General features: G+C 41.3%; 1 protein-coding gene across 1 annotated transcript in view; it reads right to left on the bottom strand.

Annotated features, from left to right (window-relative positions):
• Nucleotides 1-3,156: 3,156 nt before the first annotated feature.
• Nucleotides 3,157-27,923, bottom strand: part of BCHE (butyrylcholinesterase) — a 28,280-nt gene continuing 3,513 nt past the window's right edge. The window contains 3 exon segments of the mRNA XM_017734347.1: nt 3,157-3,402; nt 10,104-10,270; nt 26,949-27,923. The exon segment at nt 26,949-27,923 is cut by the window's right edge and continues 35 nt beyond it. Of these exon segments, the coding sequence (XP_017589836.1) occupies nt 3,281-3,402; nt 10,104-10,270; nt 26,949-27,923 (1,264 nt within the window). The 3' untranslated portion in view covers nt 3,157-3,280.

Raw genomic sequence — 27,923 nt, 5'->3', positions numbered from 1 at the left:
TTTAAAAGCCACTTAGATTCCTTCTGTTGAAAAAACACCTTTCCAGCTCCGAGCTGGTGGGGATGAGCTGCCTCTTCATGAAGATTTAACTGGGCATGTATATCCATGTGTTTATAGAGCAGAAATATCTGCTGTATAAATAGCCTGAGCTTCCAGTGACCAAAGAAGGCCAAAACCCAGGCTTCCACTTCTGAAATTTGCCTTTCTTAGTGTGATAACATTGGAGTGATGGCCAAGGCTTGGGACAGCAAGGCCTGAGCACCCACTCCAAAAATCCAAGATAAGAGCAGTAAAAAGCTACAAGGGGGGTACAAGTTATGAGGGTAAAATCTGCAGTTGGGAGCAAGCCTGGAAATTCTGGGAGAGTCTAAGTCATAACAGAGACAATTTTGGCTGCCACTGAAAGCCAGAAATCTTCAGCATTGGTTGGGCCATCTTTGCAGACCAGCCCTGGATCAGGTACCATGAACATCCCAACTCCTTCTGAGTTTGATACTGCAGCAGGAGAACAGACTGGACTTCACACAAATAGTGCTTAACTTTACTGAAAGCTTACCTAACAGAAATTTCTTCAGGCAAAACATTTAAAATGCAAAAAAAATGGCGAGTTTAATTGCTGGGAAATATCTGACTTCAGCCCTCCTATGCCAATATCTAAAATAAGTGTGAAATAGCTGTCATTAAACCTGGGAGATTATAAACCCAGTGACAACTGGTTTAATGCCAACATTTTTGTTGGCACTGCAGATCATTTTGTTCTAATCTTTCATGAACTCTGTGACTAAATTCAGAATTCTTGCTTTGGGTGTCAAGAATGGTAAGAAAGAATCAACACATTTTCTCAGGTTTCACAGAGAAACCTGTGTTTCTTGGCTCTCAGGAGTGAAAATAAAGCATCAATTAACAACATTCCATCTTCAGGAAGGTCTGGGTGAGATATCCCTCTAATATATAATCATCATTTTCAGCAATCACAGTCTTTTTTTCACTCTCCATTACTGTAACCATTTACACCCAAGTACTTCAGGCTTTCCTTTTTTTTTTTGCAGACATGAGCCATGAATGACTACATGATTTATTGATTTCATTTGAATGATAAATGGAGATATTATTTCCCAGCAGGTGACTAAATGCAAAGCTAGCAAGTCACACCAAGAAAATCAGTAAAACCACACTTCAAAAGATGGTTTAACCTTTGTTTTATTCAAACAAAAACCACCTTTGCAGCCAAATATTTTATAAACTCCTTCACCACCTCTCCTTTCCAAAGGTTCTTTTACATTCTAATTGGCTCAGATATTTTTCCCCCATTGATTGGGCTGATCAGACAGATGGAAAGGGAAATATTGCTGGGAAGAGGATGGCTAAAGAAACAAATGCTGCTTTGATGGTGCTGTCAAGGCTCACTGTGGCAGAGCAGCACTCAACACACCCATGAAGAACAGCACAGAAACAAAATGGGGAGAGAACTGCTCAGGGATGGGCAGAAAGTTCATCCTTCTGTGTTTATTTTCAGTATCCCATCGTCAGCATGGAGAATATTTGATAAATACTATGCTAATGTATGTAGTGAATTAATTAGCTGTGGTATAAACAAGTAGTGCTACATAAAGAGGGATTTTGTATCCCAGATACTTTCAAGTTTTGATCAGCATGTTCAAAAATGATCAGATTTTTTCTCTGTGTGCAGGTTTGACTGCAGCCTTTAAAAATCCTGTGCTAAAAGGTGATTTTCCATAATGTAGTCAGGGAAATAACTATGTTCTCTTAGAAATAACTGAAGAGATGATAAGCCATCCTCTCTTGCAGAATTTGGCCTTCCTGTATAAATAAATCCTTTCAGAGCAGGGATCCTATGTGGTCAAACTGATTGCCAGGAAGAGAACACTCTCAGTTCATTATCTGGAGTTCTTCAGCTCAATCCAAGGAGGCATTTTGCAATCACTAGCACAGAAAATAGATGCACTGAAATGCTCTTGCATTTACAGAAAGCTACGGGATAATTTATTTATGAGATGGCTTGTTGCTCTTACATACTACTTACATTCATCAAATTCTTGGCGTTTATTCTTCCCAGTTGGGCCAGTGAAAAGCAACCAATTAAGGTGGTGTTCAGGCAGAAAAATTCCAGCTCCATCCAGAAGCAGGGAAGTAGGAAGAATTATCCATGGGTTTCTTTAGAAGCTTTTAATAGCTTCAGCTCAAGCAGGTGGAAAGGAGTGTGGGAGATGCCAGCTCACAGGGCAGGGGGCTCACCTGGCCATGGCAGAGTCCTTTGGGTCCTTCCCACCAAGGTCACAACGTCCCTCTGCAGGGATCCCCTTCCCAGCCTTGCTCCCAGGAGATTTCTGGCCAGGCCCCATTCTCCTGGCAGTTTCTGGGGGCTGAGAAGCTGCTGACACAGAGATTGAGGCTCTTCTGCAGGTGTAAAAACCTGCCCCTCGTGTTCCAGTAACTGTGGGGGGTCCCTCAACCAGGGGGCAACTCAATGGGCAAAAAAAAATCATAATTGGAGCTTATCTCCATAGGAGGGACATTTCCCAGGGTGCCTGAGCTGGAAAGGTGTGAATTCATTAATTGTGAATCTGTAATTCTTTACTCCCTGAAAAATGAGGATTGTGGAAAAGGCATCAGGTTTTCCAGCTTGTTTCACTGTAGCACTTGATTTAGGCATTCAAGGCAAAGCTCAAATCCTCTCCTACCATGGCTTTGTCCTACAGATTTGGCCAGAAAGAAGCAGTGATTCACACTTTTATGGCAGTTCTTAAAACTTTTTGGTCTAACAAGCAAATATTGCCTGGTATGCCCAGCAAAGTTATTGTATCTTTGTGTTTATGTCGATGAAATTATGTCTGAAACAAGGTTTGAGTGCGGTGGCGTTGCAGTTAAAGATTAAATCTGATTGAGCTCTGCATGGCAGTGCTGTAAAACTGCCATTTCTGTTTTAAAAGATTCCATTTTCCTCCAACAGTCTGCATTGTTCCTTTGAAGGGTGAATTTCAGCATCAGTATTTATAACAATATGTACATCATTAATCTCCAGCCTTTAATCTCTGTGGTCCTACCTAACCCAGTGAAGCTTCAAAGGCTGTGGGTGCCTTATGTTTTTTTATTGGGAGAGGAGGTGAAATAGAAATGAAAGATCTGGAATCAAAATTGTATCTGTAACAGTTCCTTTTAATCTGCATAACATATTTAATGCTTGACATGTTGGGAAGCTACCTGGATATTTGCCTGATGAGCAGTTCTAGGGACAAACTGGAAAGAGTAAACATATTAATTAGAGACTGCACAGCTCCTTCTTGCTGGTATAATCATTAAATTGATTTTTCCAGTCTGACATGTAATTGTTCCAGCGATGGAATCCTGCTTTCCACTCTCGTTCTGCTTCATCAATATTTCCTGTAAAACATGAAATGGGTTACATTAATCTAAATTTGAATCTCTTTGTATGCTAATTGAAAAATAATTTTGATTATCAGTGTCATCTGCTCCAAATACGTTATGGGGTGGTTTTTGCTTCTTTTCTTAAACCTGGGATGACTGAAAATTCAGTGATTAGCATTTTGTCTTTCCATCAGAAAGGAAGGAGTGCAAAGATAGCATTCTGGCAGGGTAATAAATTTACTTTGGATTTTTTAAAATATATATGTATATACTTAATATGTATACATTTAATAATTTTGGATAATTCTTCTGTCCATCAAATCCATCATTTTAAAGCCACTTTTTTTTTTATCCTCAAAATATTCCTTTGGTTCAATATACCCTGCAGTGAAACCTACATACCCTGAAGACTAAATAATGCAAAATGGGAGAGATGCTTGCAAAGATAAGGTGAAATCACAGCTTTGTTCAAGGCAACAACAGGATTGCCATTGCTTTAATGGATTTCAATGGATGCCCAGGATTTCACCCTCCCGTGGAATAAATCCCCAAGTTTAAAGCATAAAGGGTGCAGGTTTGGAGCAGGATGCTGCCAAATGTGCACTATGTCAACACGAAGCTGTTTTTTCTTTTCTTTTTCATCCCCACCTTTAAAGCATTTTCCAAGTAATCCTGTGTCCCAAGGAAATATTTATTGCCAAACTTCTTATATGCATGGGAGCAGAGGGTGAGGATGAGAAGAGTCTTAAAAATACAGCATTTCACAGGGCTCCCAGAGGATTTTATGGACAGGGATCCCCTCCTGCAGCCCCAAAAGGTGGTTAAGCCTGTGGGGAAAGGCAGGGGCCTTGCCAGAACATCCCATACACCACCAGAAAGGGGGATAACGCCTGCAGGCTCTATCAGTCACCGAGGCTCACAATTTTGTATCAGCTGTAGACTTTAGGATAAAGTTCAGAAGCCACTGATGGTCTATGATCTTTATTCATTCTGGTCCTAACTCTCATGGTGTCCCACCCTGGCATAGCTCACTTCCAGAAAAAGTTGGTAATTGTGTTCCTGAGGTAACAGTTCTGTGGTTTCTTTATGCTCCTTTGGCTTTATGTTCTCCTGCTGCAGCAGAGCCTCGGCCCTTTCCCTCCATAAATACACCCCTTCCCCCTTTTTTATGATCTGCCAGCACTGCAAGTATAACTGGTGATGTGAAAATGAAATACTTCTGTGTTTTACACATCACTAGAGAAAATATTCGGGAGAGAGAGTTCACTGATTCTGAGATTTAGCTTGGAGAAGCATCCAGTAATTTGGTCGCTTATCTGCAGTTTAGCTCAACATTTCCAAACCTTTTTGGTCTGGAAATCCAGATGGCAATTTAATGAGACTTTGAAATGAGATTTACTTCTTGGTTCCAGTGAGACCAGAAATAAAACCAAGATACTTTTTCTCCGGGAAGTCCTGTACTTTTACATGCAGTCAAAAGGGAAAGTGTGAAGAACAAATATGAGAAAAAATGTCAATAAATTAACCACATCCTTCTCCCTCAGCTCAAAGTTGTAAATAAGCTTGGTTACAACAGACATCAAAGGAAAGTTCAGATATTTTGAAATTTCTTTTTTCTGCAGGCCACAACCACCGTTAACTCGGAGATGATTTGGAAATGCTGGTAACAATAAAACCTCATTTTCACTGCTAAGCTATGCAGAGAGAACTCATAACTAAAGGGACAAAACATGCACAACATTCTGCTTTCCTGACTCTAAGAACTCTCCTTTGCACATATTTAATTTAAAGATGTAGTCAGGGTCTCAGGAAAAGCCAAATTTTCCACATTAAGTCAAACAGATTGGTAATTCAGTGTATGAAGCAGCAGCAGCATTATTTGCAGAAAACTGCCTGAACCGTGTTTCTTTTTATTCTTGATTTTGGGTATCCAGTTTTATTTATTCAGGCAAAAGCTCCACTAATGAATTAAAAAGGAAACCTAAAAACATCCCTTCTTTAATTATTCAGGTGTAGAGGTGTTTGAAGTCTGCCCAAAGATGCTGGAATATCTCTATCATAGACACATCCTGAATTAAAAGTCACTGTTCTGGAGTAGTATGTATGAATTATGGGGCTTTTCAGTGCTTCTTAAAGATTATGGTGAAGAAATGCACCAGCTAGAGAAAGGAGACATCAAAAAGTTCAGAGGAGCCACCACTATGAATCTAAAAGACAAAAGGGGGACGGAAAACACTGAAATAAGAACTTGAATTCCCATTTGTTTGCTTTTTTTCCCCCAGTGATAAGATCCAAATTGAAGTCACAAGTCAATGCATCCCATTATCACCAACATCATCAATCACTGGGAAGCAACCACCCATGACTTAGATGAGCTGACAGCTGGGAGGCAGAAAAGAAAAAGATGAGAGAGTCCAAGCTGACCGATAATTACAGCTGAGAGCAGGGGGTGCCTGCAGAGCCACGGAGGCAGCCAACAGCGCTCACAGGGAATTTGCTGTATGTCACTGGGGCAATCCCAAACTTTCCCTTAATTCCCATTAGCCCCGTGCAAAGCCCAGTGAGGTGGACAAGGAGAAAAGGGGAGATTCTGTAGGCAGTGAATCAGTGCTCTGAAAGGTTTAACAGACCAAAAAACCAAACCAAAACAAAACAAAAAAGGGGTTTTTTTTAATTCTTCAGCAATGCCAGTGCAATCAGCTGGAATTTCCTACCATTCCATCCATCCCTTTACTTTAATGGTGTTACAGCAAAGTTAAATTTATCACCATCCCATCCTTTGAACTGCTGGATGTGCCAATAAAGTGCTAATCTTAATGTTAACACACAAAAATACATTTAGGATTGGGATAAAGGCCGTATAGCTGTTAATTAATAAGGGATGACAAGTTAGAATTAATTTTTCTGTCCTCAACAGCTGATGATTGGAAGTACCTGCAAGTTTCTGGGTTCATTAGTATGATAAAGGCCACAGGTTCATGCTGTAGATTGTCGTGGTGAGAGTTTCTTCACGAAGGTGCAGAAAGAAGAAACAAATAATATCTACATTCAATATCCTTTAATCACACTCTGTGGATATCAAAACTTTGTTAGGCACAGCAGTATATGCATTTTCACATGTTTTCAAGGACTTCAGATTCCTTTCTTTTATTTTTTTGATTCTTCCAGAAGCCAGCAGAGCTCTCTGGGAGATGAATTGTTCTAAGGGCTGTTCTCTTTCCAATGACATATTGGAAATTTTGTAAAGAAATCAGATTGTTTAGGTACAGAAACGTATTGCTCATAGGTGCAATGAGTGAAGTCTCTGTTGGTAGGTGTAGTAGTACTGGTGAGGTTATTTGTGATTAATTCACATTTCTTCATGCATCCAGCTCTGTGGAAGTTTAATTTAATTCTGATGGTGAATTTTCTATTTAGTTAAATTTTTAATATTCTTACCATCCTGAGTATTTATCTCTGTAGAATCCAGACACTGGCTGGAGGATCACCGCAAACACAACAACCTTTGTTACTCATTGGGCAAGAGGTTGAACTTTTCTCTGCCTCCACATAAAAACTCTTTTTAGGGTGGTTTTAAAAAGTAATGCATTTGTATTATCTAGTTTGATTTCTTCATAGATGATACATGACGCAGTAATATCAAAAAATATAGGAAAATATGTATTAGGCACACTAAAATAGGAATGGAAGAGTAAATGGAAAGTTTGGCTGCCTGCAGCGTTCTACAATCAAGAGGAAACGGGCACATATAAATAGGAAAGGCTTTAGATGCATTAAAGGCTGTGTTGAGGAGGTAAAGTCTAACATTGATGCTTTCATAATTAACATATGATTGCTCTAAAAGCTACTTAAAAGTCACTTCCTGTTTACTGCCCCTCCTGTGTGATTCTTTTAGCAGCAGCCAGCAGAAACCCTTCTGGTTTCAAAGTGAAATCAAAAACGCTGAGTGCTCCCAGCTTGCTTTGGGGTGAGTAGGGTGCAGGGTGTGCTCAGGGCCTTGGAAATTGGGTTAAAATATGGGTAGGAATTGTGTCTGGTTGGAGTTGAGAGTCTGTGTCTACATCCAATTTATGTTTTCAGTGATTATTATCAAGCTGGACACAGAACTGCAGGTTCTGACTCATGTCTTCAGTTATGGATTTATGTATTGAAATTGGAGGAGAAGACACTGAGAAATCTTCCAAAATCATGCCAAAATCATTCCAAAATAGTCTAGAGATAACAAGGCTGTATTTTACATATGGCTGTTACTCTTGTGTTACTGTGAGAGCCTTATTTTCTCCTTATTATTTTCCCACCCCACAACCAGAAGAATTTAAAAAAAAAAAAAAATCTGATAGGATTGCTTGAGGAAAATGTGAATTATCTAACAATAAAGATATATATTTCTCATCTATTTAACTGCCTCAGGGAACTTGTCTTACCCAGCCTGTGATGGGAACAGGCTGGTTCAGATCCAGGACACATTTGGAGCTGGACTTTAAAGGCTTTAAAATCCCTCAGTGGGTGGCAAGGCTTGGGCTAGGAGTGGGTCAGGAACTGAGCAAGGGGTTACCAAGCACATCCATGGCAAATCCTGATCACTTGAGGCTGAAAATTCATAATTTCTGCAAAATAAGTTGTTTTGATTATCCTCTTTGTGTTCTACCTGATAGAATTCTACTTTGCCTATCTGAACCCCTCTTGAACTTGTAATAATGAGAACATAAAAATTCCTTATTTGTTCCCTGTCATCTTATATCACCTCACGTTAAGGCAACCTTCTTTTTCTAACAATATTTCAATGAAAGGAGTCATAGAAATGAGAGGCCCCTAGAACATGAAGAGATCTCTGTATTAATGGTGTGCACTGTCCTTTGGGCATAAAGGGAGTGAGGAAGTGATTGCAGTGAAGAGAATTATTGCAATATAAGCTATTATATCATGTTTGTACATAGGATTTTAAAGGGTTTTCTGTCAGAATTATATAATATTGTATAGGGAACATAATGGAAATGCTTTTATATTTGCAATGTTTCAGGGACTGACAGATGATACATGACAAGGCAGTGCCACTTGTTGACAACATTCTTGCCTCAGTTCTATATTAGGATCCAGACACGACGATTCTTCTCTTTTTGCTAAGAATACGCTCGTGAATTTCTTTTAATTAAATTATGTAAATTTATGTTGTGAATTACTGAGTGTGGCACAGTGATGCATTTATGTCTGCTGGCAGATCCTGAGTGTTGCTTCATCATCCCTCACCCCACAGGACCAGGCAGAGCAGCTCTGCTCTCCTCCAAGACGTGTTGAACTCTGGTGATCTGCTCCCTCCTGCTCCACATGGACTTAGTTAAGCTCAGCCCATTTGTAGGATCCACATTTTTCCCTAGGGTTTCCCAGCCAGGTTAAAGGAATATGTAAAAGAGTTCAGTTCTTCTGGCTCAGCACAAACTTGTCGGAATCTTTGAAACCTCCCTGAAATCCATCAGTAATTGGGAACGCTGTGATTTTAAAATCACAGAGTAGGCTTCATAAATTATTCATTTTACCTACTGATTTCACGTCTCTTGATTTAATTGAAAAACATCTGTTGAATTGAGAGGGGATAAAAGTTGAGCCATAATACAGTCACAGACTCAAATGAGGAAGGAATAAATTATTTCAGAAGGAATCATCTGTGCACCATGACAGTTTACATACTTTTAATGCTTACGTGGTTTTTAAGACGAGCATTCAAACTCGAGTCTTAGAGAAAGATTTTGAATTACTAATTAACATCTTTAAAGTGTATCTCGTTTTTGAAATGAGAATTTCCCCCAGTCAATCTGCAGAATGTGATTCAGAGCTGCAAAACCACTTTATAAAATCAATTCCTTTTGAAATCCAAAGCACAGAGGCTTCATCTGTTCCTGGGCTTTGGGAAAACAGTGCCATCGGTCTTCCAAAAATTTGAGTCTTCTGTGCTCAACTGACCTTAAAGTTCCAAACAATTATACTTTTCTTGGCAGTGAATCTCATAAATCCATTGTATACATGGCACAAATCAGTTTGGTTTTCTATCAGCAAATCCTGCAGCCTCGGGGTTGTCAGCAGTGACACTCCAGAAATAAAACACAGGGCTCTCACGTGAGCTGGAAACCACAATCCCCTCTTGGCAGTGGCAGCGTACTTCATATCCTCGGGGGATTAGTTACATAAAATAGAATCCCATAAATAATAGATAATATAATCCAAATAAAACATCCCATAAGGTCCCACAGTTTGTACAGAACATCTAAAGCCTCCAGAATTCCCAGTGCAAGCGCTCCTTTAGCACTGCTCTCTCCAGCATCTGGGAACCCAGAGCCTGGTGGCACCAAGACTCTTGCAGGGGGTACCAAAGAACAGAGGTTTCAGCACTCAGTGTCTCACATTGTGGCTGCATCTGCATTTTGGGAGAGAGAAAATCCATATTGCAAAGTCCTGGCCCTGGGTGTGTGTCCAGGTTTTGTCCTGGTACAAAACAGGGTGGTGTCCCCACAGCCAGAAGCACAGGGCGCGTTCTGGGGTCCACCCTCACCACCCCACAGACACTTTTCTCCAACACCAATTCAGTTTTGTCCAACTGAACGTCTCAGTCACAAACAGGAACACAAAGATCTGAACTCAAGTATCACATTAATGTCCAGCAAATAATCCTTGCACAAAAAATTTATATTAAAGCATCTTATATTAAAGAGAAGAATTGTTACCTGTCACTTCCACGACTTTGGGGAAGAAGTATTTCCAGAACCGGCACTGCTGAGCTCGTAATTTTGTCAGTACCTCGGAAGTGTTGGTGTTCAGTGTCAAATATTTTTGGTCAGTACTAGTGAAGACTGGCCATTTTATTCCATTAGTCAGAGTCCCATTTGGAGCTCTATATGAGAAAAGAAACAATTCATTTAGAATGAGAAATCACCTCAGCACACAATAAAGCATGATTTGGGGTTATTTAACAGTTGTTCAGCCTAAATGTGTTAGTTTGGAATGACTGATGTATCCTTTTGTAACAGGGGAAAAACGGCAGATAAATTTCATTTAACCTCCTTTGAAGAAAAAAGAAATCCCCTTTCAAGGTGTTCTGGTTTCATCAAAGGGAAAAACTTAATAAATAATCATATTCAATCAACTTTCTGAATCTGGAGGTTCTCACAGACGTTGTGAATTATTAGGGATGACTTAAGAACAAACCAGCCTGCCTGTCTGAGAGGTTGAGTGGGTTGTGTTTTAGTTTGAATGCTTCTGATCCCTTTAGATGGACAAATAGATTGGGATAAACAACAGGGATAATCATGCAAGTAAAGGTAGAAACAATGCCTAAACTTGGATAAGATCTGTATTGGGAGAGAGAACAATTATTCCTCATGACGAAGGAAGCGCCATCCTTGAGGCTTGTTGAGTCCTGTTAGTGGAGGGCCAGATGGGAACAGTCTGAAATCTTGTGGAAACTGGGAAGAGGTACAGAGTGCTTGACCCTTTATAAAACCAGCTCTGCATGGGAAATGAGCACAGCTGTTGGTACTACAAGAGTTGGGATAAATATTTATAATACAACAGAATTCATACGGCTCTAAGGACAGGCATCCAGATTTTCACCTCCAAAAATGTCAGTATCTGTATGAGGGGAAAAAATGGTTTAAATGTGTAGGAGAACAACAAAATGGGCAGCATCACATTAGGGAACAAACAAAACAGACTATGATTTACAGGAATAGAAGTAGATTTGTATTTCAGACAGTCAAAGATCACCATTAACTCAGAAGACGTTAAGGATAGAAATGAAATATTTTATTTCAGTGCAAGCACAGGAGCCATTTTCTTTCCTAGAAGCTGATATCAAGGAATCTGGGATTTAAGGCAGAGCAACAGTAATCGATGATTCTTGGTGGGAGAAATTAACTCTGAGCTGAGTAAATTTGGTTCTCTCTACTTTTCACCAGGACACTTCCCAGAAGGCAGAAGGCAAAGAGGAGTCCAGGGAGTGGAGCCCATTTGGGTTCTGCTTCCCAAAAGTGGGAACAAGGCATGAGGTGTGGGTGGGAGCAGTCAGAGCACAAGATGCTGAAGCAATATCAATATCTCTCAGTTAATTCCAAATTAATCAAGTTTTCAGCCCATGTTTTTTCCATTCTGGGATCTTTGGCATTGGCTGCTGCAAGAACCAGCATTGCAATAAGAGCTTCAGGCTGTCATTTCCTGAACTGCACCCTTCCTCACGGATTTTTCTTGACTAATTCAGCTCTGATTAACCTATGGCACCTTTCTAAAGTGCACATTTATTTGTGGCTCCTGAGAATGATGACTTAAGCAGAGCTGACTTGCACTTGAGCTCAAGATCAGGACGCTAATGGTGCTGTCAGTATTCATTTAACAGCTTTTATGCTATGAAATAAATCATGACATCCCACATTATAATTTACAGGTGTGTGGGGGGATTACACAATGCCTCGATGGCTACAGATGTATTTTACTAAAAAATGATTGAAAGAACTGTCAGGTGAACACAGCACTTTGAAGCCCATGAACCTGCTGATTACGACAATCTCTGCATTTCTAGGAAGTTTACTGCTCAAAGAAATGCCCAGTAATTTCCTTCTTAGCTTCATTATTGAAAATTTCCCAGGTTAAAAAGCAGCTCCCGGTCGGAGCAAAAGGGAGATCACAGGAGTATAATTTGGAACAAGTTATGATTATAACCTTGTTGTTCCCTCACAATTACTGTTCGTTCTTTCTTGCTAATAACTTCATGATGAGAATTGCAGTGCCCAGAATAGGCTGTAAAATTCCCTGTTCTTTGCACCAAATTCAAAGTCAAATAATATTAGAATAGAACAGTGGAAGTATGGTGGGAATACCTTCAGCGAGCAGACAGGAATCCAATACCCTGCACAAACTTGTCTCTGCCCATTTAGGTTTGGATGGACAATCTTTGCTGACAGATTACAGAAACTTGTTTTTACCAAAAAAAAAACGAGTTCAGTTTGCATAGAAACCTCCATTCTATCATCTTTTATCAAGTCCTCAAACCTCTGCTCTTTCATCTCCTGGTACTGCTTAATCACCTCTGCTTCAGTAATTACAGTTTTGCCACTTCAGTGCTGTTGCTGGGGTCTGATGGTGTGTCCTGAAAGGCTTTGGGCTGTGCATCTTCAGTCCAGGCCTGAATTTTGTGGTTTTATCTTGTCAAATCACCTTTCTTGGACAAGCTTTATTCAGGGAAGACCTTAATTTTGTTTGAACAAAGTCATCAAATGATATGGCTTGGAAGGGACCTTGGAAGATCCAACTCCCTGCAATGAGCAGGGACATCTTCAAAGAGACCAGGAGTATGAGATTCACTGAGTATCTTAGAAAGAATCTGGCTCCTTTTCTACCCCTTTTACTGTTCGCAGGAGCACCTCTTAAGGCAGTGAAGAAATACAATTCTTTGAATTGCTCCCAGAAAAGAAACGCAAGAGAGAAAAACAAAACAAAACAAAATAAACTCAAACCACCTGTGTTTAAACTTTGGTGTAAACAGAATTTGTCTCATTCCTTCAGCTACATTTTTTCTTTGCATATGCCCTGAAATTACAGGCTGGATTCTCTCTACTCTGGTAGTGGCACAGCAGCTCATTTATAGCAAATTATTTTGTTAAGATATGTCTTTAAGTGGAAGTTTCTTGATTGCACTTGTTGTTACTCAGATCAGGTTCTTTCCCTTGTGGGTTTTTCCATCCACAATTGCCAATAACTTTTAGTTTTCAAGATTAATTTATAGCAAGTGTATGAGATTTGATATGGGTGTGAAGAGGGTTTTGGAAGAGATTATTCACCAATCATTTCTCTGTATTTAATATTCATCTTCAGCAACTTTAGAAAAAGTTAATTTCATTCAAATGGAAAATGCAACATGAACAGAGTTCTGTTAATCATAATAAACATACATACATTACCGTTCTCATTAGTATGATCAATACAGCCTGAGATACAACACCAGCTCACTGCATTTTTATTAATATTCACACAGCATTACCTTTACAAATGCTTTATCATACACAAAAAAATGTCATTCATCATCTGACTGGTTTTGGTAAACATTCAGGATATAAAGTACCAGGAAAATATTCCCTTTATTTTTGTGAGTGAGCTCTGAACAGCAGAGTGAAGACTCAAAGAGTGAATTCCATCATTTAGCACATTCTTTTGTACTGTTCAGTTGTACTTTGAAGAAGGCCAGAATGGAAAATATTCTCTGCTAACTCTCCTGCAAACATTTTTAGGCTGCTTTAGGATTTACCTTTGTAAAACCACTGTCCCACACTCCAGCTTAGGCTGTCCCAAGCTTTCTCCACATTCCTATTTAGCTGCTCTCTTTGTGACTTTTGTTGTGTGTTTCTCCAGAGGACAAGAAAAACAATCCCACATCCCAGTGCCCACTAAGATGAATGAAAATTAATGATAACTCTGCTTCACCCTGTGCAGGAAGAACTGAAATCCAACGGAGACCTGTCCCTCCCAGTGTGACTGCACTGGCTTCACCCTGGTTGGACCTGCTGATGCTCGTTTCCAATTTGGCCCCTTTTCTCTTAAAAGATGGTTTAAAGGCAGGGGAGAGGGAATGTGAACCCTTTTTATTGGCTTTTGTGGTTCCTGGTGGCTGTTGGGCAGCACTGGCAATCAGCTGGTTCCCATGGGATGACGTTTTATGGAATCTTACCATGGGCACAAGACAACCGGGAGGGGGAATGGCCTTGGAGGGAATGCAACAGCAAAAATAACCCCAACTCTTGCAGATTTCCTGCAGCTGCAGTGCAAAACCTCGGAGAATCACGGAACAGTCAGCTCAGCATCAAATAAGAAACACAGTGTAGAAGTTTCACCCCAAGGGTAGCTCTGGGAGTAAAAGGGGTGGTTCTGCACACGTCTGAGGTTGGATGATTTTAAGGTCTAAACCACACAGATGATATTTATTTCCCCCCACACACACACACATTCTGGAAGAAAACATTTTGTTGTTTTCCCTCTTTCCCACTTGGCCAGGAGGACACTCCTAATTAGCAGGCATGCTGATGAGGAGCCCCAGCCCCCCCTGTGCTGCCCCAGCCCCCCACCCTGGAGGGACGGGAAGTGTTTGTGGCATTAGTCAGGCCAACGCAGCCAGATGTCTCACATGATTTCTAAAGGCCAGGACGTGTGATATTTATACCTATGCTCATTTTCCCATTGCAGCACACTGGCTGCCAGGCTAATCTCAGTTTGGGGTGGTGGTGTGGTCCCCGGGGGGTGATTGGGTAGGGACAGCAGAAGGTTGTGTAAGGCGCTTGGATAGCACCACTGGGAGCTTAACAGACACTTCCCAGTCCAGTGCCATTAAAAAGAAAAGCAGATTTTACTGTTAACTCCTGGCTGAGTCTTCTCAAACCCTCAAACAATTTGGCTCAATCCCAGTTTTTCATACCAGGCCATTCGTTTCAGATGACTCGCTGCTAAGTAGGCACCAGAGAGGTCCATGAGTTTGAAAACCCTAAGTCCTTAACCTGAGGAGCAGCTCCAGCTCTTGGAACAAAGAAAATGAACCTGCTCTGGAAAGTTGCCTTAGAAAAGTTAGAAAGGGAAAGGATGAAGAAATATCTGTAACTGGTAAAAAAAAAAGGTAACTATAAAATATCCCCTGAAGCTGTAACTAATGCACAAAATTTTCATTCAGAGACTGAAGCCCCTACCAATCAGAAATTCTCTGCATGAATGTGTAGATTGAATCTGATGCAATATCACCACCAATTGGGTCGCTGTTTCTGTGATTCAGTACAATGAACTTATCCTTAGATTTTTTTTTTTAATTCGGGCAGTTACCCAGGATGTTTTCCCAAATCAGCTACTCTTCTACCACCTACAGAAGTGGCTGGATGGGTAAAATCCTTACATTATGCCAAAATATTTTACACTAAATTGTAGACTCTGAGGCTGTTTGCTATGAGAAATTGCAAAAGCACAAATGGGAGGGGCACTTTTCTGTCCATTATTCAAAGTTTATGAGTTGGCCTATCTGGAATAACAAGCAAGGGGAAGTTACATTCTTTATCCTCCTAGACTAATGGGACAGACAGCAGCTATCCAATCTATAGCTGAAATAAGAGAAATTATTATTATTATTATTATTATTATTATTATTAGCAGCCAAGCTTTAAAAACTATCACACTGAAAGATAACAGCTCAGGCAGGGGGATTGTCAGCATGTGGAATACTGGGTGATTGGAAAGCATCCATGATTTTCAGTTTCATGAACTTCCTTGGAGTTTTGCTCTTCCCAAACTATCACTACCTGTAGTACTATGAAGAACTGGGGAACCTGGGAAAAAAAATCGTATTTAAAATCATTTTATTTATTAGAATTTAATTATTGTGAGAAAATAGCAACTGGTTTCTGAAATTGTAAGTAATTAAACATTTATCATAGAATTGATTTAAATTCTCATGGAATTGAAATAAAAAATTTCTCATGTAATTCTCCTTAGTGAGGCACAAAAACCCTGATTTTGTGGCATTTGAGCCTTACTGAGATTCCCACAGCAAGGAATAAAAGGGCTTCTCTGATGAGCACTACGAGTCTGAGGGATGTGCAGACTTGAATCCTTCAAACTCCCTTTTTAATCAGCTGGGTGGGGAAGTTCATTATGCCCTGCTGTGCTCAGTTCTCACTCTCAGATCACACACATGAGTCCATAATCCAGTGACTACAGAGTGTCCCTGAGCCAGAGCGAAGGGAAACTGCTTTGCAAGTTCTAGCCTGGGTAAATATTATTCCTTCTGCTGATCCCTGAAGAAAGCAGCAGGATCCAGCTGGCAAAGTCTTTAACCGACAGAAACTGGAGAAGAACCTTTGCAGCTAGGCTTTCTTACACCTTCACAGGCTAAATAAAGCTCAGGATGTTCCTTCCAGATTCCAGCCTGCTGACAGCAGCTGTCTGTTTAAATGCCTTAAACTATAAATTATCGTGGTATGTGCTATTATGACCAATATCAGTTTCAGGAAATGAAGCAACAAGTTGTTACTCCTTTTTTTGGGGGTGTTATTCGTGTTATTTTGTGCTATTTGTTATGTTTTTTTGTCTTGTGTTGTGCTCCAAAGAGCCTCATGGAGCACCCATTGAGCTGAAACAATTCTTGCTCATGCAGGTCATGAATTCCTGCTATATATAAGGTAGGCCTCAAGACATGGGTCATAAATGATGGAGTATTTGAGACATTTAGATGCAGGAGGTTCTGCCTGAGCTGTTTGCTGTGCATTTAGGAGCTGGGTGCTTCCAACCCCTGGCTCCTGGATGGGAGCCTGCTCTGGTGTCAGGAGAAATAAAGAGCTTGAGCCAGAGCTAACGAGCCCTTCAACCCCTGCCTGCATTTCTGACCCCCTGGGCCATGCTGCACATGGGTCTCCTTCACTCAGAAATGTTCCAGCCAAGTTTGGGGCTGTTTCAGGAACCCCAAACTCCATGCAGAGCATGGATGAGACGGGATTTTATCATACCAGGTCTGGAACTGTCCCGCTGTTCTGTGTAAGGGCCACAGAGACCATTTCACACCTTCTCCAGGACTCAGGTCCTGGTGGTGAAATTCACATGTCATATTTACACCACTTTTAGATAGACATGAGAGAGGCAGCGCTGCACCTTAGTCCTTCTTCGTGCTGGAGGAACAGTTTTGCCTTTTTTTTTTTCCAGTATTCCTGTAAAGCCTTTTGTAAGACCCTTTGGCCCTTTTGTGTGGTATCAATTTCCACTTTCAAGGGCCGCTTTTCAAAGCTGCTATTTCTTAACACTCCTGGCTGCAGCAAGAAATCAAATGGAACTCTAGTTTTATTCTTATCTTGTAGAGGTTGAAGAGGGATATTTGGAAATGGAAGAAGGTCCTGAACCCCACTGAGACCTTGGAGGAAGTACCTTCCATAGCAGGTAAGTAAAAGAAAAAGTAGGTAGGAAGGCACCTGGCACTTGCCCTTTTAGTCATTCTCTGAGGCTGTTTTATCTCCTCTGCAACCTCTCTTCCTCTTCATGACCTGGAAAAACACAAACCTACGCAATATCTGAACCAGAATTGCTCCCTGGAACAAACCAGGGCTTCATCAGAAACAACAAAGAGGGCGTGAAGAGAGAGAAAAATGTTTTTATAGCCACAAAGCCATTAATACCGGGTTTTAAATTCCCAGTGCCTTTGGTAAAATTTGTCAGCCCAGCTGGTTCTGAGAAAGACTAAATACTGTGCTCATGGATATTATTGCTTGTTCCCTTCCTTCCTTTCCTTCCCATTAATAAAGTTCATCCCAGGCCCTCAGAAATTGTTGGATAAATGTGTTCAATGCTTTTCTTATCGCTAGAGACTAAATTTGCAATTGAGAGTGTGTAGTTGATACTAAACCAGGATATGATAGTTCAAATTTGTTTTCAATAGAAATTGCCCTAATCATGATTTATTTTCAGGACGGATGCTCCACAGAGCCCTGCACCAACCAAAATCCTCTGGATTCGTTGTGTCCTGATGGATTTCATCACAGTGGCATTTTTCTTTATATTTTCTACTACTGCTGTATTTCTGTGAGTGGGAGGAAGTGCATGAGTCACAAACTTTCACGACCATGTAATCTAGGCCAAATTGAGCAGTCCTAAAAATGAAACTATTGGGTAGCTGTCAGCAGGGCGAATTTGTGTTACTGCTTCATCAGAAACAGAACCACTGCAGCTTCATGCTGGGAAATGTAGACAAGAAGACAGAGTGCTCTCTACACCCCAAAAACTGTTTTAAAATATTAATAATATCAATATTAATATTAATTAATAATAATAATGATAATCTAATATTTTCTTATGGCATAAATTCATTGTAGGCCTGACATTTATGGGTGGAAGTTAGATGTGACACTTCCTTTGGTAAACAAATTCAAATTATGTCCCATTCTTGTAACATCTTCTAAGTCTGTTTTGAACTGCAGCAAGAGGGAGACCTCCAAATACCAACACATGGACCAGGAGCCATGGAAGGGGTGCTCTTAACTAGAAACAATATGAAAAGAGAGAAGGAACCTGTTTAAAGTTCTTCACTTTCAAAATTGAGGGGGGTTTTGTGGAAATTATGGTACGCAGATTACTTTGTAACTAGGAAAAAAACAGCTGTTAAACCTCTGACCATTTCCAGTTGTACAGAAAATTCACTTGGAGGTTTCACCATGAATAAGATGCATGAGAGGCAGATATTTAAGACTTCATTAAAACAAAAAACTTTGCTAGAATTAAAAAATCACAGTATTTGAACAGCTGTTCCAGCAGGAAAAGGATCTGTCAGGTGTAAATTACAGGTAACGCTCTTCAGGGTTTGTATGTTACGAAGAAGTTCTCTTATGTTCCTGCAAGGAAAGGTAGAGGACACAGATGGTGGCCAGAGGTGTCTGGGAAAGCAGAGAATGGCAGCTTTTAATTTTATGTTCTTATAGAATTGTGCAACATCCCCAACTGTGAGCACAAAATGCCCAATTTCTACCAACACAGCTTCAGATTTCTGGGGACAGACTCTCCCAAATCCCAGCACTGGATTTCTGACTACATTTCCCCACCACTGCCTTCCCCTGCAGCTGATTGAAAACAGAATTAAACACCATATTGAGCTCCCTTAAAAAACGTGGTGTTAGGTAACCTCTGCTGCTCCTCATTTCCTCTCCTCTCCCCTTTGCCACTTCCCTGGAACAGCCAATCTCTGGCGTTGGGGAGTAAATTAAAATGTGCACTGAAAGGTTTCCATTCCTCCCGTGAAACTTCTCAGCATCACCTCAGATTAGTGTTCCAGAACCACCAGGAAAAATGGGGTTTGCAGACCTTTCAAACTTCCATTTCTGCCTTCTGATGGTGGAACAAGGGCTAAGCTGCAGGAAAGCAGCACGGAAGAAGAGTGGCCCTCCAAAAGGGGATTAACTGTGGGTGAACGTTAATTAGAATTTCACAGTGCCTTTTGAAGCCATGTGTTTACGTGCCTGTAAAATACTCTCTGGTATTTTAGTGTCTGGCTTTATACGTGAATCTGCCTTAGACTTACCCCATAAGTTCATGTGGGCCCTTCCTTCGTCTCTCTGTTCACAGACTTGTTCTCCCCCCAAAATGGTTTGAAAGTCTTTCAGCCATTTTCTGCTTTCATATTTCAATCTCTTTTTTGTTCTGTCTTCTTTGTGCATTTCTTGGTCGCCCAATGTCTTGCAGCAGTTGCATTTCCCTCTCTCGCTTTTCCATTTTCCTTCCCTTCAAACACTAAATTATTTCCACCCAGGTTTGTTACTCTCACTCCCAAATTTGAGGTGGCAATGACACCATGGTTTTATTTCACTCTTGAAACACTTGTTTCTCTTCATCCTTCTCCTTTGCCCAGAATGTGTCTGTGCAGACTCCGCCAGGCCCTTGGGACAGCAGGGAACGCTGTCCAGTGCAGGCTGTTCAACCTTTCTCAGTTATGAGGCCTTATCCAAGATTTGGATCCATAGAATCACTGAATCAGTTAGGTTGGAAAGGACCTCCAGGATGTCTAAGTCCAATTGTGACCCAGCACTGCCAAGGCCACCACTGTGCCATGTCTCCAAGTGCCACATCCACACAGATTTTTAATCCCTCAAGGGACAGGGATTCCACCATGGTCCTGGGCAGGTTTCACCAGGACAGAACAGTCCTTTCCATGAGGAATTTTTCCTAATATCCAACTTAAACCTCCCTTGGTGCAACTTGAGGCCGTTCCCTCTCTCCTGCCCCTGTTCCCTTCGAGCAGAGCCCGACCCCCCCGGCTGCCCCCTCCTGTCAGGGACTTGTGCAGAGCCACAAGGTCCCCCCTGAGCCTCCTTTGCTCCAGCCTGAGCCCCTTCCCAGCTCCCTCAGCCGCTCCTGGGGCTCCAGCCCCTTCCCAGCTTCATTTCTTTCTCCAGACACCCTCCAGCCCGTCAGATCTCCCTCACTTCCAGGGCTCAGGAGCTCACCTTGCTCAGCCCCAGGCCTGTGAATCACCACTGATGGTTTTGATCCTGCAGCCTTTGACAATTGAATTTGGGCTTACCCTGCTCCATAAAGCATTGTCGCTGTTCTTTTCCAGGCAAACCTCTGCATTTTAGCTCTAGGTTTAATTTTATTCTCACTCAATGACTCCTACAATATTTGGACAATATTTCCTTAATAGATGTTCTCATCTCCTGTTTGAAAATAATGGTTTGACTCATCTGTTGGAGGGAGGAAAATCCGCGTGGACAGAATTGCGTTTGCTGCACATATGGAAAGGAATGAGACAGCTTCTTGTAATTTGCAATATTTGTAATAAAATTAAACCAGTCTCAACAATTTGTATCCCAGACTTATTTTCAAAAGACATCTGAATCAAATACTCCTGTTTTCAGTTTTGAAATTCAATGACAGCTTGTCAGCTTGCAAGCCAGAGAGAGAGAGAGATGCCTGCCAAGGTGAGTCTCTGGTTACTGATATTTTCCATGATCCACTGTTTCCTAACAGTTTGCTAAAAAGGTGTTTCCATTACCGTTTCTGAATATAACAATGGATGTAAACTCTGGTAAAGATGATGAGTCACTTTTAAGAACCCAAAACTGAAGGTGGAACAATAGGAGGAAATTTTCTTAAAAATTAAACTTTTTTTTTTCCCCCTTTTTGTTCAAGGCTATAATATCTGCAATTTTTTTTCATGGCTCAGAAATTACTCACAAGAAAGACAGCAAATGTGAGAATAAATGCGTCCTTTTGAGTCAAAATGAAAGCTTTGATTTTCCCTAACATGGGGAAGAAAGACTTTCCATACACATTTTTGTAATTTTGGGAACCTCTCTCTTGCTTTGTTCATATTCCATTTTTTTTTTTTTAATCCAGAAATCTTTTCTTCTGGTTTCTTGACCTGGTCAGGAAAAATCACTTGTTAAGATGAAAAATTCATTTTTCTGGATGAGTGTGAGATCTCAGGAGCGGCAGCCTCAGGGAAAGGCTCCTCTTGGTCCCCCCGAGCTGTGGCTTTGCAATGTTTGAAGACCCTGTGAGGATCAGAATGCCTGCAACCCAAAAACTTTCCTCTATCCCTGTGAACACGAGCGAATCTCTGGCAGAAATACAGCCCACAGTAAATTTCTTCCCTTGAAATGGCTCAGTGCGACATAAAACTTCCAACTTCCTGAAGCATAGGGAAATTAAAAGTGCTTGGAGTTTTTTATTTTTATTTTTTCCCAGTATATTCAGTCCTTCCCACAGCCAGAGTATATAGGTCCCCAGTTCAAGTGCTGCCTGGACTCTATATGAGGCTGTTGGTTTTGTTCTCACTGCTCTGAAACTGCTCTCTATAAACAGGGTGGGAGAAGTTGGTAACAAAAGCACTGAAATTTATTATGTGCCTACCAGTGGAACATCAGGGAAAGGCAATAATAACCAGACAAAGTGCTTCAAAGCTTTAGTGGGACAATCAAAGCCTCACAAATTCCCCTAAAACATAGGAGGAAATATTTCAAAGGCTTCACTTTATAGAAAAAGCTGCAAAGATTTGTTTCAGCAGTTGTAAAACTGGCAGGGAGACAAGTTTTGCCCGTTTCCTTTTATCCGAAACATTTTTCACAAAGCCTTAAAAAATATTATCTTTGTGAGCTCCGTTATAGTCTTGCTTGAGTTTTCAGCTCATCTGATTTGTCTGGCTCTTGTCACTTTGCATCTCTCATGACTAAAGAGTTACCAAATCGAATGGATAAAGGAACAGAAAAGGCATCCATAGGTTTGGGATGTCCTCCAGTTTTTCAGGATAAATAAAATTTCCTCTTCCCAGAGCTGGCAGAGCATCCTGCTGCTTGGGATTGGTAGGACCTGGTAGTGTCCTCTGCCTGCTTTCAAAAGCTTTCTGAAGAATAACAAAAGCATGGCAGAAAAATGAACTTTAAAAATGTTTAAAAAGAGAAATTTAAATTCTTTCACTGTGGGTGTAGCATAAAATCAAGTGTGCTGGAAAGAATTCAGGAGAAGGCCACTGAAAATTAACAGTGTTGTTAAAATAAAGGTTATTTCCACAGAAACAGAATCATACTGGGCCTGATCCATCACTTTTCATATGACACCACACTATGGTTTCCTGCTGGATCCAATCTGCCCAATCCAATTTGTCTAACTGTGATGATATCTGGTGTTCTAGCAAATGATTTTGAGGCTATGAATTGATATTCAACTGCCAATACTCTTAAATGCAGGAACAGGCTGAGGAGACCCCAGGTCAAGGTGAAGGGAGGAATTTAACCTCAAAGTGTAAACGAAGAACTTCAATTTTGGAATCTGTTCTTTCTTGTAACCCAAATATTTCCTTAGCCTTGATTTATTCAGACAGCAGGAGTAATAAGTCTCTTTCTTCTCTTGCTGATAAAGAGGCATTTTTCAGGGTATGATGAAAATGTTGCTCTTTCAAGGCTCAAATTTATGAAAAATAGGTTTTATGAAATACCTTAATAGCACTAGGAATGGCTGGGATACTTGGTCAGACTTATTTGATACCCAAACTCAGCCATGAAAAAGACTTTTTAAGCAGGATCTTCACAGATCCACATGTGTAAATACATGGCAGATTCCTGAAAATGACACTATTCCTTGGGATCCAGAAGAGAGAGATTGGAGTCCAGCACCAGCTCCAAGGCTCACAGGAGAAATATCTGTTCCTGTCTCCTGATGAATCCTCTACATCTCCATTCCCTGCTTAAATTCAAAGATAGAAATTCTTTGTGCCTGTAATTTTTCAGGAAAAAATGGTCAGTAATCACTGATGGTTATTCTTAGCCAGGATGTGAAATAGGAAGTACCCAGAGATCTGGAAAATTGCATCCAGTACTGCTGGGGATGGTGGTGGACTGGGAAACCCCTGGGCTGGCTAACAGTGTCCTTTTAGTTACAGAGAAATGCAGAAATCGAGGATTTCACCCTCTTGGGATGCTTTGAAGGAGTCACTTTCTGTCCCTAGCATTTTTTCTTTTGTCCTTACACGACATTTGGGATTTCTCACAAGTTTTCTTGCTTTGACCCTTCTGATTCTCTCTCCCACCCCACAGAGGGGGGAGAGGGCAGCAGTTTTGTGGGGTTTAGCTTCTGGCTGGGGTTAAACCATGACAGAAACAGAAAATGCTCCTAAATGCACATTTTAAACTTTCCCTATCAGCATTTTTATTCCTCACATGAGAATAAAACCCAGAGATCACTAAGGTCAAAGTCTGGGCTTGAAGACCCCTCATGAGAAGCAGCTCTGGCACCTTTCAGTCCCTCCCAGCCAGAAAACACCAGGAAAAACATGATTTCTTCCAGTTTTGTTGACTCTCCTTCATCTCCTTTCCTCTGCAGGCTGCTCTCCCCTCCCTTGTGCTTTTGTACTCCAGCACATTAGAATATTAGGTCAAACACCCTCACTAAAAAATGTGCTGTTCAATACTCCTCATTTTTGCTTGATTTTCTCTTCCTCTGCTGGAGACACCAGTGGTAATTTTCCCCTCAGAGGTTTGCCCTTTGATCATGCCAAAATTTCCTATAAACATTATGTCAAAACAGGGCTTCCCCAGTTCCTTATAAATGTCTGCTGTGCTCAAATGTGCCAGGAAAAAAAGGATGGCCTATTAATCTTGGAATTATCAGGAATTACTATGACTTCCCCACTCCTTGCACACTCTGAATAGAGGGATACAGAGCTTTAGGGGTCCGTGTTCTGGATAATGAGTAAAGGGTCACACCGAGGGTTAATCCTGACCAGATCTTTTACTAATACACAAATTGCAGGACTGTACTGTTTTTCCCAATAGTGATGGTTTGGATCCTCGTGGTGGAAGGAGAGGGAGGGATTATTTGCTGTTTGCTGTGGAAACCACTTGCAATTCAATCTGTGGGGTAATCTAATTATAGTGTGAATGATGATCAGAGTAGGTGACAGGACTGTCTTCCACAAACTTAAAGCTGAATGTACCTTATGTTGTCTAATTTTAGGAGCTGCAGTGACAGGAACAGTGTTTTGCAGAGCAGGTTATTGAGATTTATCTAAATATATACATAAAAGTTATATACATGAAAATTAAATCTATACACAATCCAGTGGAAACCAGTAGTTCAAAGAAATGTAAATATCACCCTCCAAAATCAGATGTAGACGTGAATTTCTCTTTTTCCACTAAGAAATAATTCTATTTAATGGCAGGATGTGCTGTGTCTGGTGGAAGATCCTGGCTGCAAGCTCCTGCAGGGCAGGATGGGAAGCTGCAGGATGGGATAAGGAACTTCCACTCAGTTTGCTCTCCACCAAGGCCCTAATGACACCAGTGCCAAAGGAATGGTGTCACTGCACATCTTCACAATGCAGGAAGTGTTTCCAAGCCTTTCCCAGCCTCAGACTTCATCTTGGGAATCTATCAGATGCTTTTTTGGCATTGACAGATCAACCTCACAGCTCAGTTCCAGAGTGTGCACCATGGAAAGCTTTGCTCTGCATCACAGCCTTTCCTGCCAAACTCACATGGAGGTGTGTGCTCAGGCTCTGAGCAGAGAGGGAGGCAGGAAGAGCTCGTGGATTACATTTTAGATTAAATTTTACTATAATTATACCTGGATTAAAGCATTAGTCAGTGATGAGTAAAGCTATTGGTACAGCTACTTTCTGAGTTTTAATATGCTCATCTCTTCCGGTAAGAGAAATATTACAAGCTCCAGAACATACAGGGGACAGGAGTTAAGGTAATTAATCCTCCTGCAAATCAATCGATTAATCAATCAATCAAACCTACTGATAAGTAAATCTGTTAAAAAAGGGATGCACATAAAAATAAACTGTGAGTTCACTGTGGAGGGTGAGGTGAAGGGACAACACAGGGCTGGGGGTTGGCAGCCACCAAGTTTGGGGTGTCCTGGAGCTGGAGAGAACCCACACAGCAGAGGAACATGGATTTGGGGTGGATGGTGGAGCCCCTGGCACCTGGCAGCTCCCTGGATAACACCACAAAGCACAAACAGCACTTTCCTTGGATGGACAAACAGAGAATATCAGCTTGAACAGGAAGGGAGAGATGACACCTGGAATTACAACTCCGTGGGGATGACAGTGTTTAATTCTGGCAGGGAAAGTTCCAACAAGGTGTGGATGAATCACAGGTTTAAAGGTGGAGAGTTGTTATTTGAGAAACAACATGTTAGTGAGAGTCTCAAGGGTATGACCTGGCTTGTTTAATGAACAATTAAAAAAAAAAAAAAGAAAAAGGAACCAAAAGTCATAAAATAAATCTTACACATTGTCAAACAAAATATAATGCCTGGAAAATGTAGTACAATAGGCAAATTCAGTCTAGAAACAACGCTTTTATAATTGTAACCATTTTAAGTGGAATTAAGATTTAAACAACCTAACCATGTTTGTTCTGGAATTTTAATCAATGGAAACATTTTCAATCAGTGGAAACATTTCAGTCCTACCTGTGTTTTGTGTTATGTACAAGGTTAGGTGGACTAAATGAGCACAGTGGTCTCCTCTGGTTTCTAATCTATTAAAAAAATTAATTAGATCCTGTTCCAATGTTGAGTTCAGCCTTTACAAATCTATATATCCTTGACAACTCAAAGAAAGGGTCCACCTTAGAAAGAGAATTAATACAGGATTTTAACATTTCAGGTAAAGAAATGTTTTTAGAGTGTGAATTAACCATTTGGTTGTGTGTTCTCAGAGGCACAGACTTTTGTATATATAATTTTCTCAGGAGAGACCACAAACCAAACCTCTGGATAAAGATACCTCCCCTTCCCACCAGGCTAACCCTACAGGACTGGGGTGGGGGCTGGTTTTGTTACTGCTCTGAACCGTTTTCATTTCAAACTGAGCATCACATGGAGAGCCCCCAGCCCTGCTGAGAGGAACAAGGGCTGCCTCACTTCTCCTGGACTCCAGCTGGAGAGGGGATTTAACCCATTCCAAACACCCACACGAAATATTCTTATTTGCTCCTTGTGCAGGCTGGGCCATATTTCACTTCAAGATGAGTGACCTGGAACTGGAGAGTGATTTGTCACGGGCTTGCACTCACGGCACACAGGGGAGGAGAGGCTTTCTGAAATCCCAATCTCTTCATCATGTGAACATAACACACCTCCCTGTTAAACACCTGAATGTTCTGAGCAAATTACATCCTCAAGGGAATTGGGCTTTTTGCCACTACTTGTACTGCTGGAAGCATTTTCTAGCATTTGAAATATTTTGTTTCTAACACTTGAAGCCATTACCTGCCTTTGCAACAACCGCTGCCACGGCAAAGAAATGTTTTGCATTTGCTTTTATGGGTGGATAAACATTGTTTCCTTAAGCTTGTCCAATACAGGCAGCAACACATCCACAGTTTATTTTATTGTAACAGTGCTTTTGTCAGAACTAAAATAGGAATTCTGGATAACTGAACAATTAATCTGCTCCCATTGTTCCAGTCAGGCTCCAAAGCGGCACTGAAACCATTAAGCTTTTTCCCCTGGTGAAACAACAAACATCGGACCAACCAACCAAACTTCCAGAGTAAACTTACCCAGTTTTGGCAAAAGTTGCCCAGTATCTCATCATGGAGCGGCTCAGGAGCTCCTCAGCTTTGGTGTAATTCACTCTCCTCTCCAGGGGCAGCCCGAACACAAACTCAATCTCGTAGCCATGCATGACCCCCATCCACTCTGGCCAGGGCAGCTTGGAGGAGCGATGCTCAAAGAAATAAAAGAACACATGGTGCCCCAGCTGGGCGAAGCTGGTGGTGAATTCCATCACGGGACAGATGATGTTGTAGTCCCCGATCACGTCATCGATGGCATCCCGGTAGTGCTCCGGCTTTTCCACGTTTTCCCAGTCCGTGTAGTGAAAGATGATCGATTCTATCGCAAGTTTGCTCACTCCTGGGAAGGTCAGATTTAAAGCTGCTTCAAACTGGGTTTTGTTGATCAAGCCATCGCTATCCTTGTCGAGGCCAGGGACTCCGTATGCCAGAAATGATGACCCTTCATCTTTATTAACACCCACCAAGATCTGGGTCTGTTTGAAAAGACCATTCTTGATCAACACTTCTGGCATGTCCACCAGAAAATCCCCATCCACGCTTGGGCAGAAATATACTTGTAAAAGAGAGCCATATGGAACCACAAAAATTTCATTTTCCAGTATTTCCTTCGGGTCCTTGTCTTGGAGGCAGAGGATGAGCTCGGACTCGTTGCTAGTGGGACACTGGAGCTGTTTGGCCAAAGCCACTGTTCTGTTCCTGGCCTCAGAAGCTGTGACTGCAGCCCAGGGGGCGTTTGCAGACCCACTCTGCAGGATAGCCCTGGTGAATAAAGGGTGGCTTTTAGGAGAGAGGAGGTGATAGGTGACAGAGGCCGAGCCAGCGCTCTCTCCAAACAGAGTCACGCTTTTGGGATTGCCTCCAAAGGCTGCTATGTTCTCCTGGACCCACTGAAGTGCCAACCTTTGATCAAATAAACCTGCATTTCCAGGAGCTTTCTGGTTCCCTGGCAAGGACAGA

The sequence above is a fragment of the Corvus brachyrhynchos genome, unplaced genomic scaffold (assembly GCF_000691975.1).
Source record: "Corvus brachyrhynchos isolate BGI_N302 unplaced genomic scaffold, ASM69197v1 scaffold544, whole genome shotgun sequence".
Taxonomy (NCBI): domain Eukaryota; kingdom Metazoa; phylum Chordata; class Aves; order Passeriformes; family Corvidae; genus Corvus; species Corvus brachyrhynchos.
Note: the sequence above shows the minus strand (reverse complement) of the source record. Positions and strands in the feature narration are given on the sequence as shown.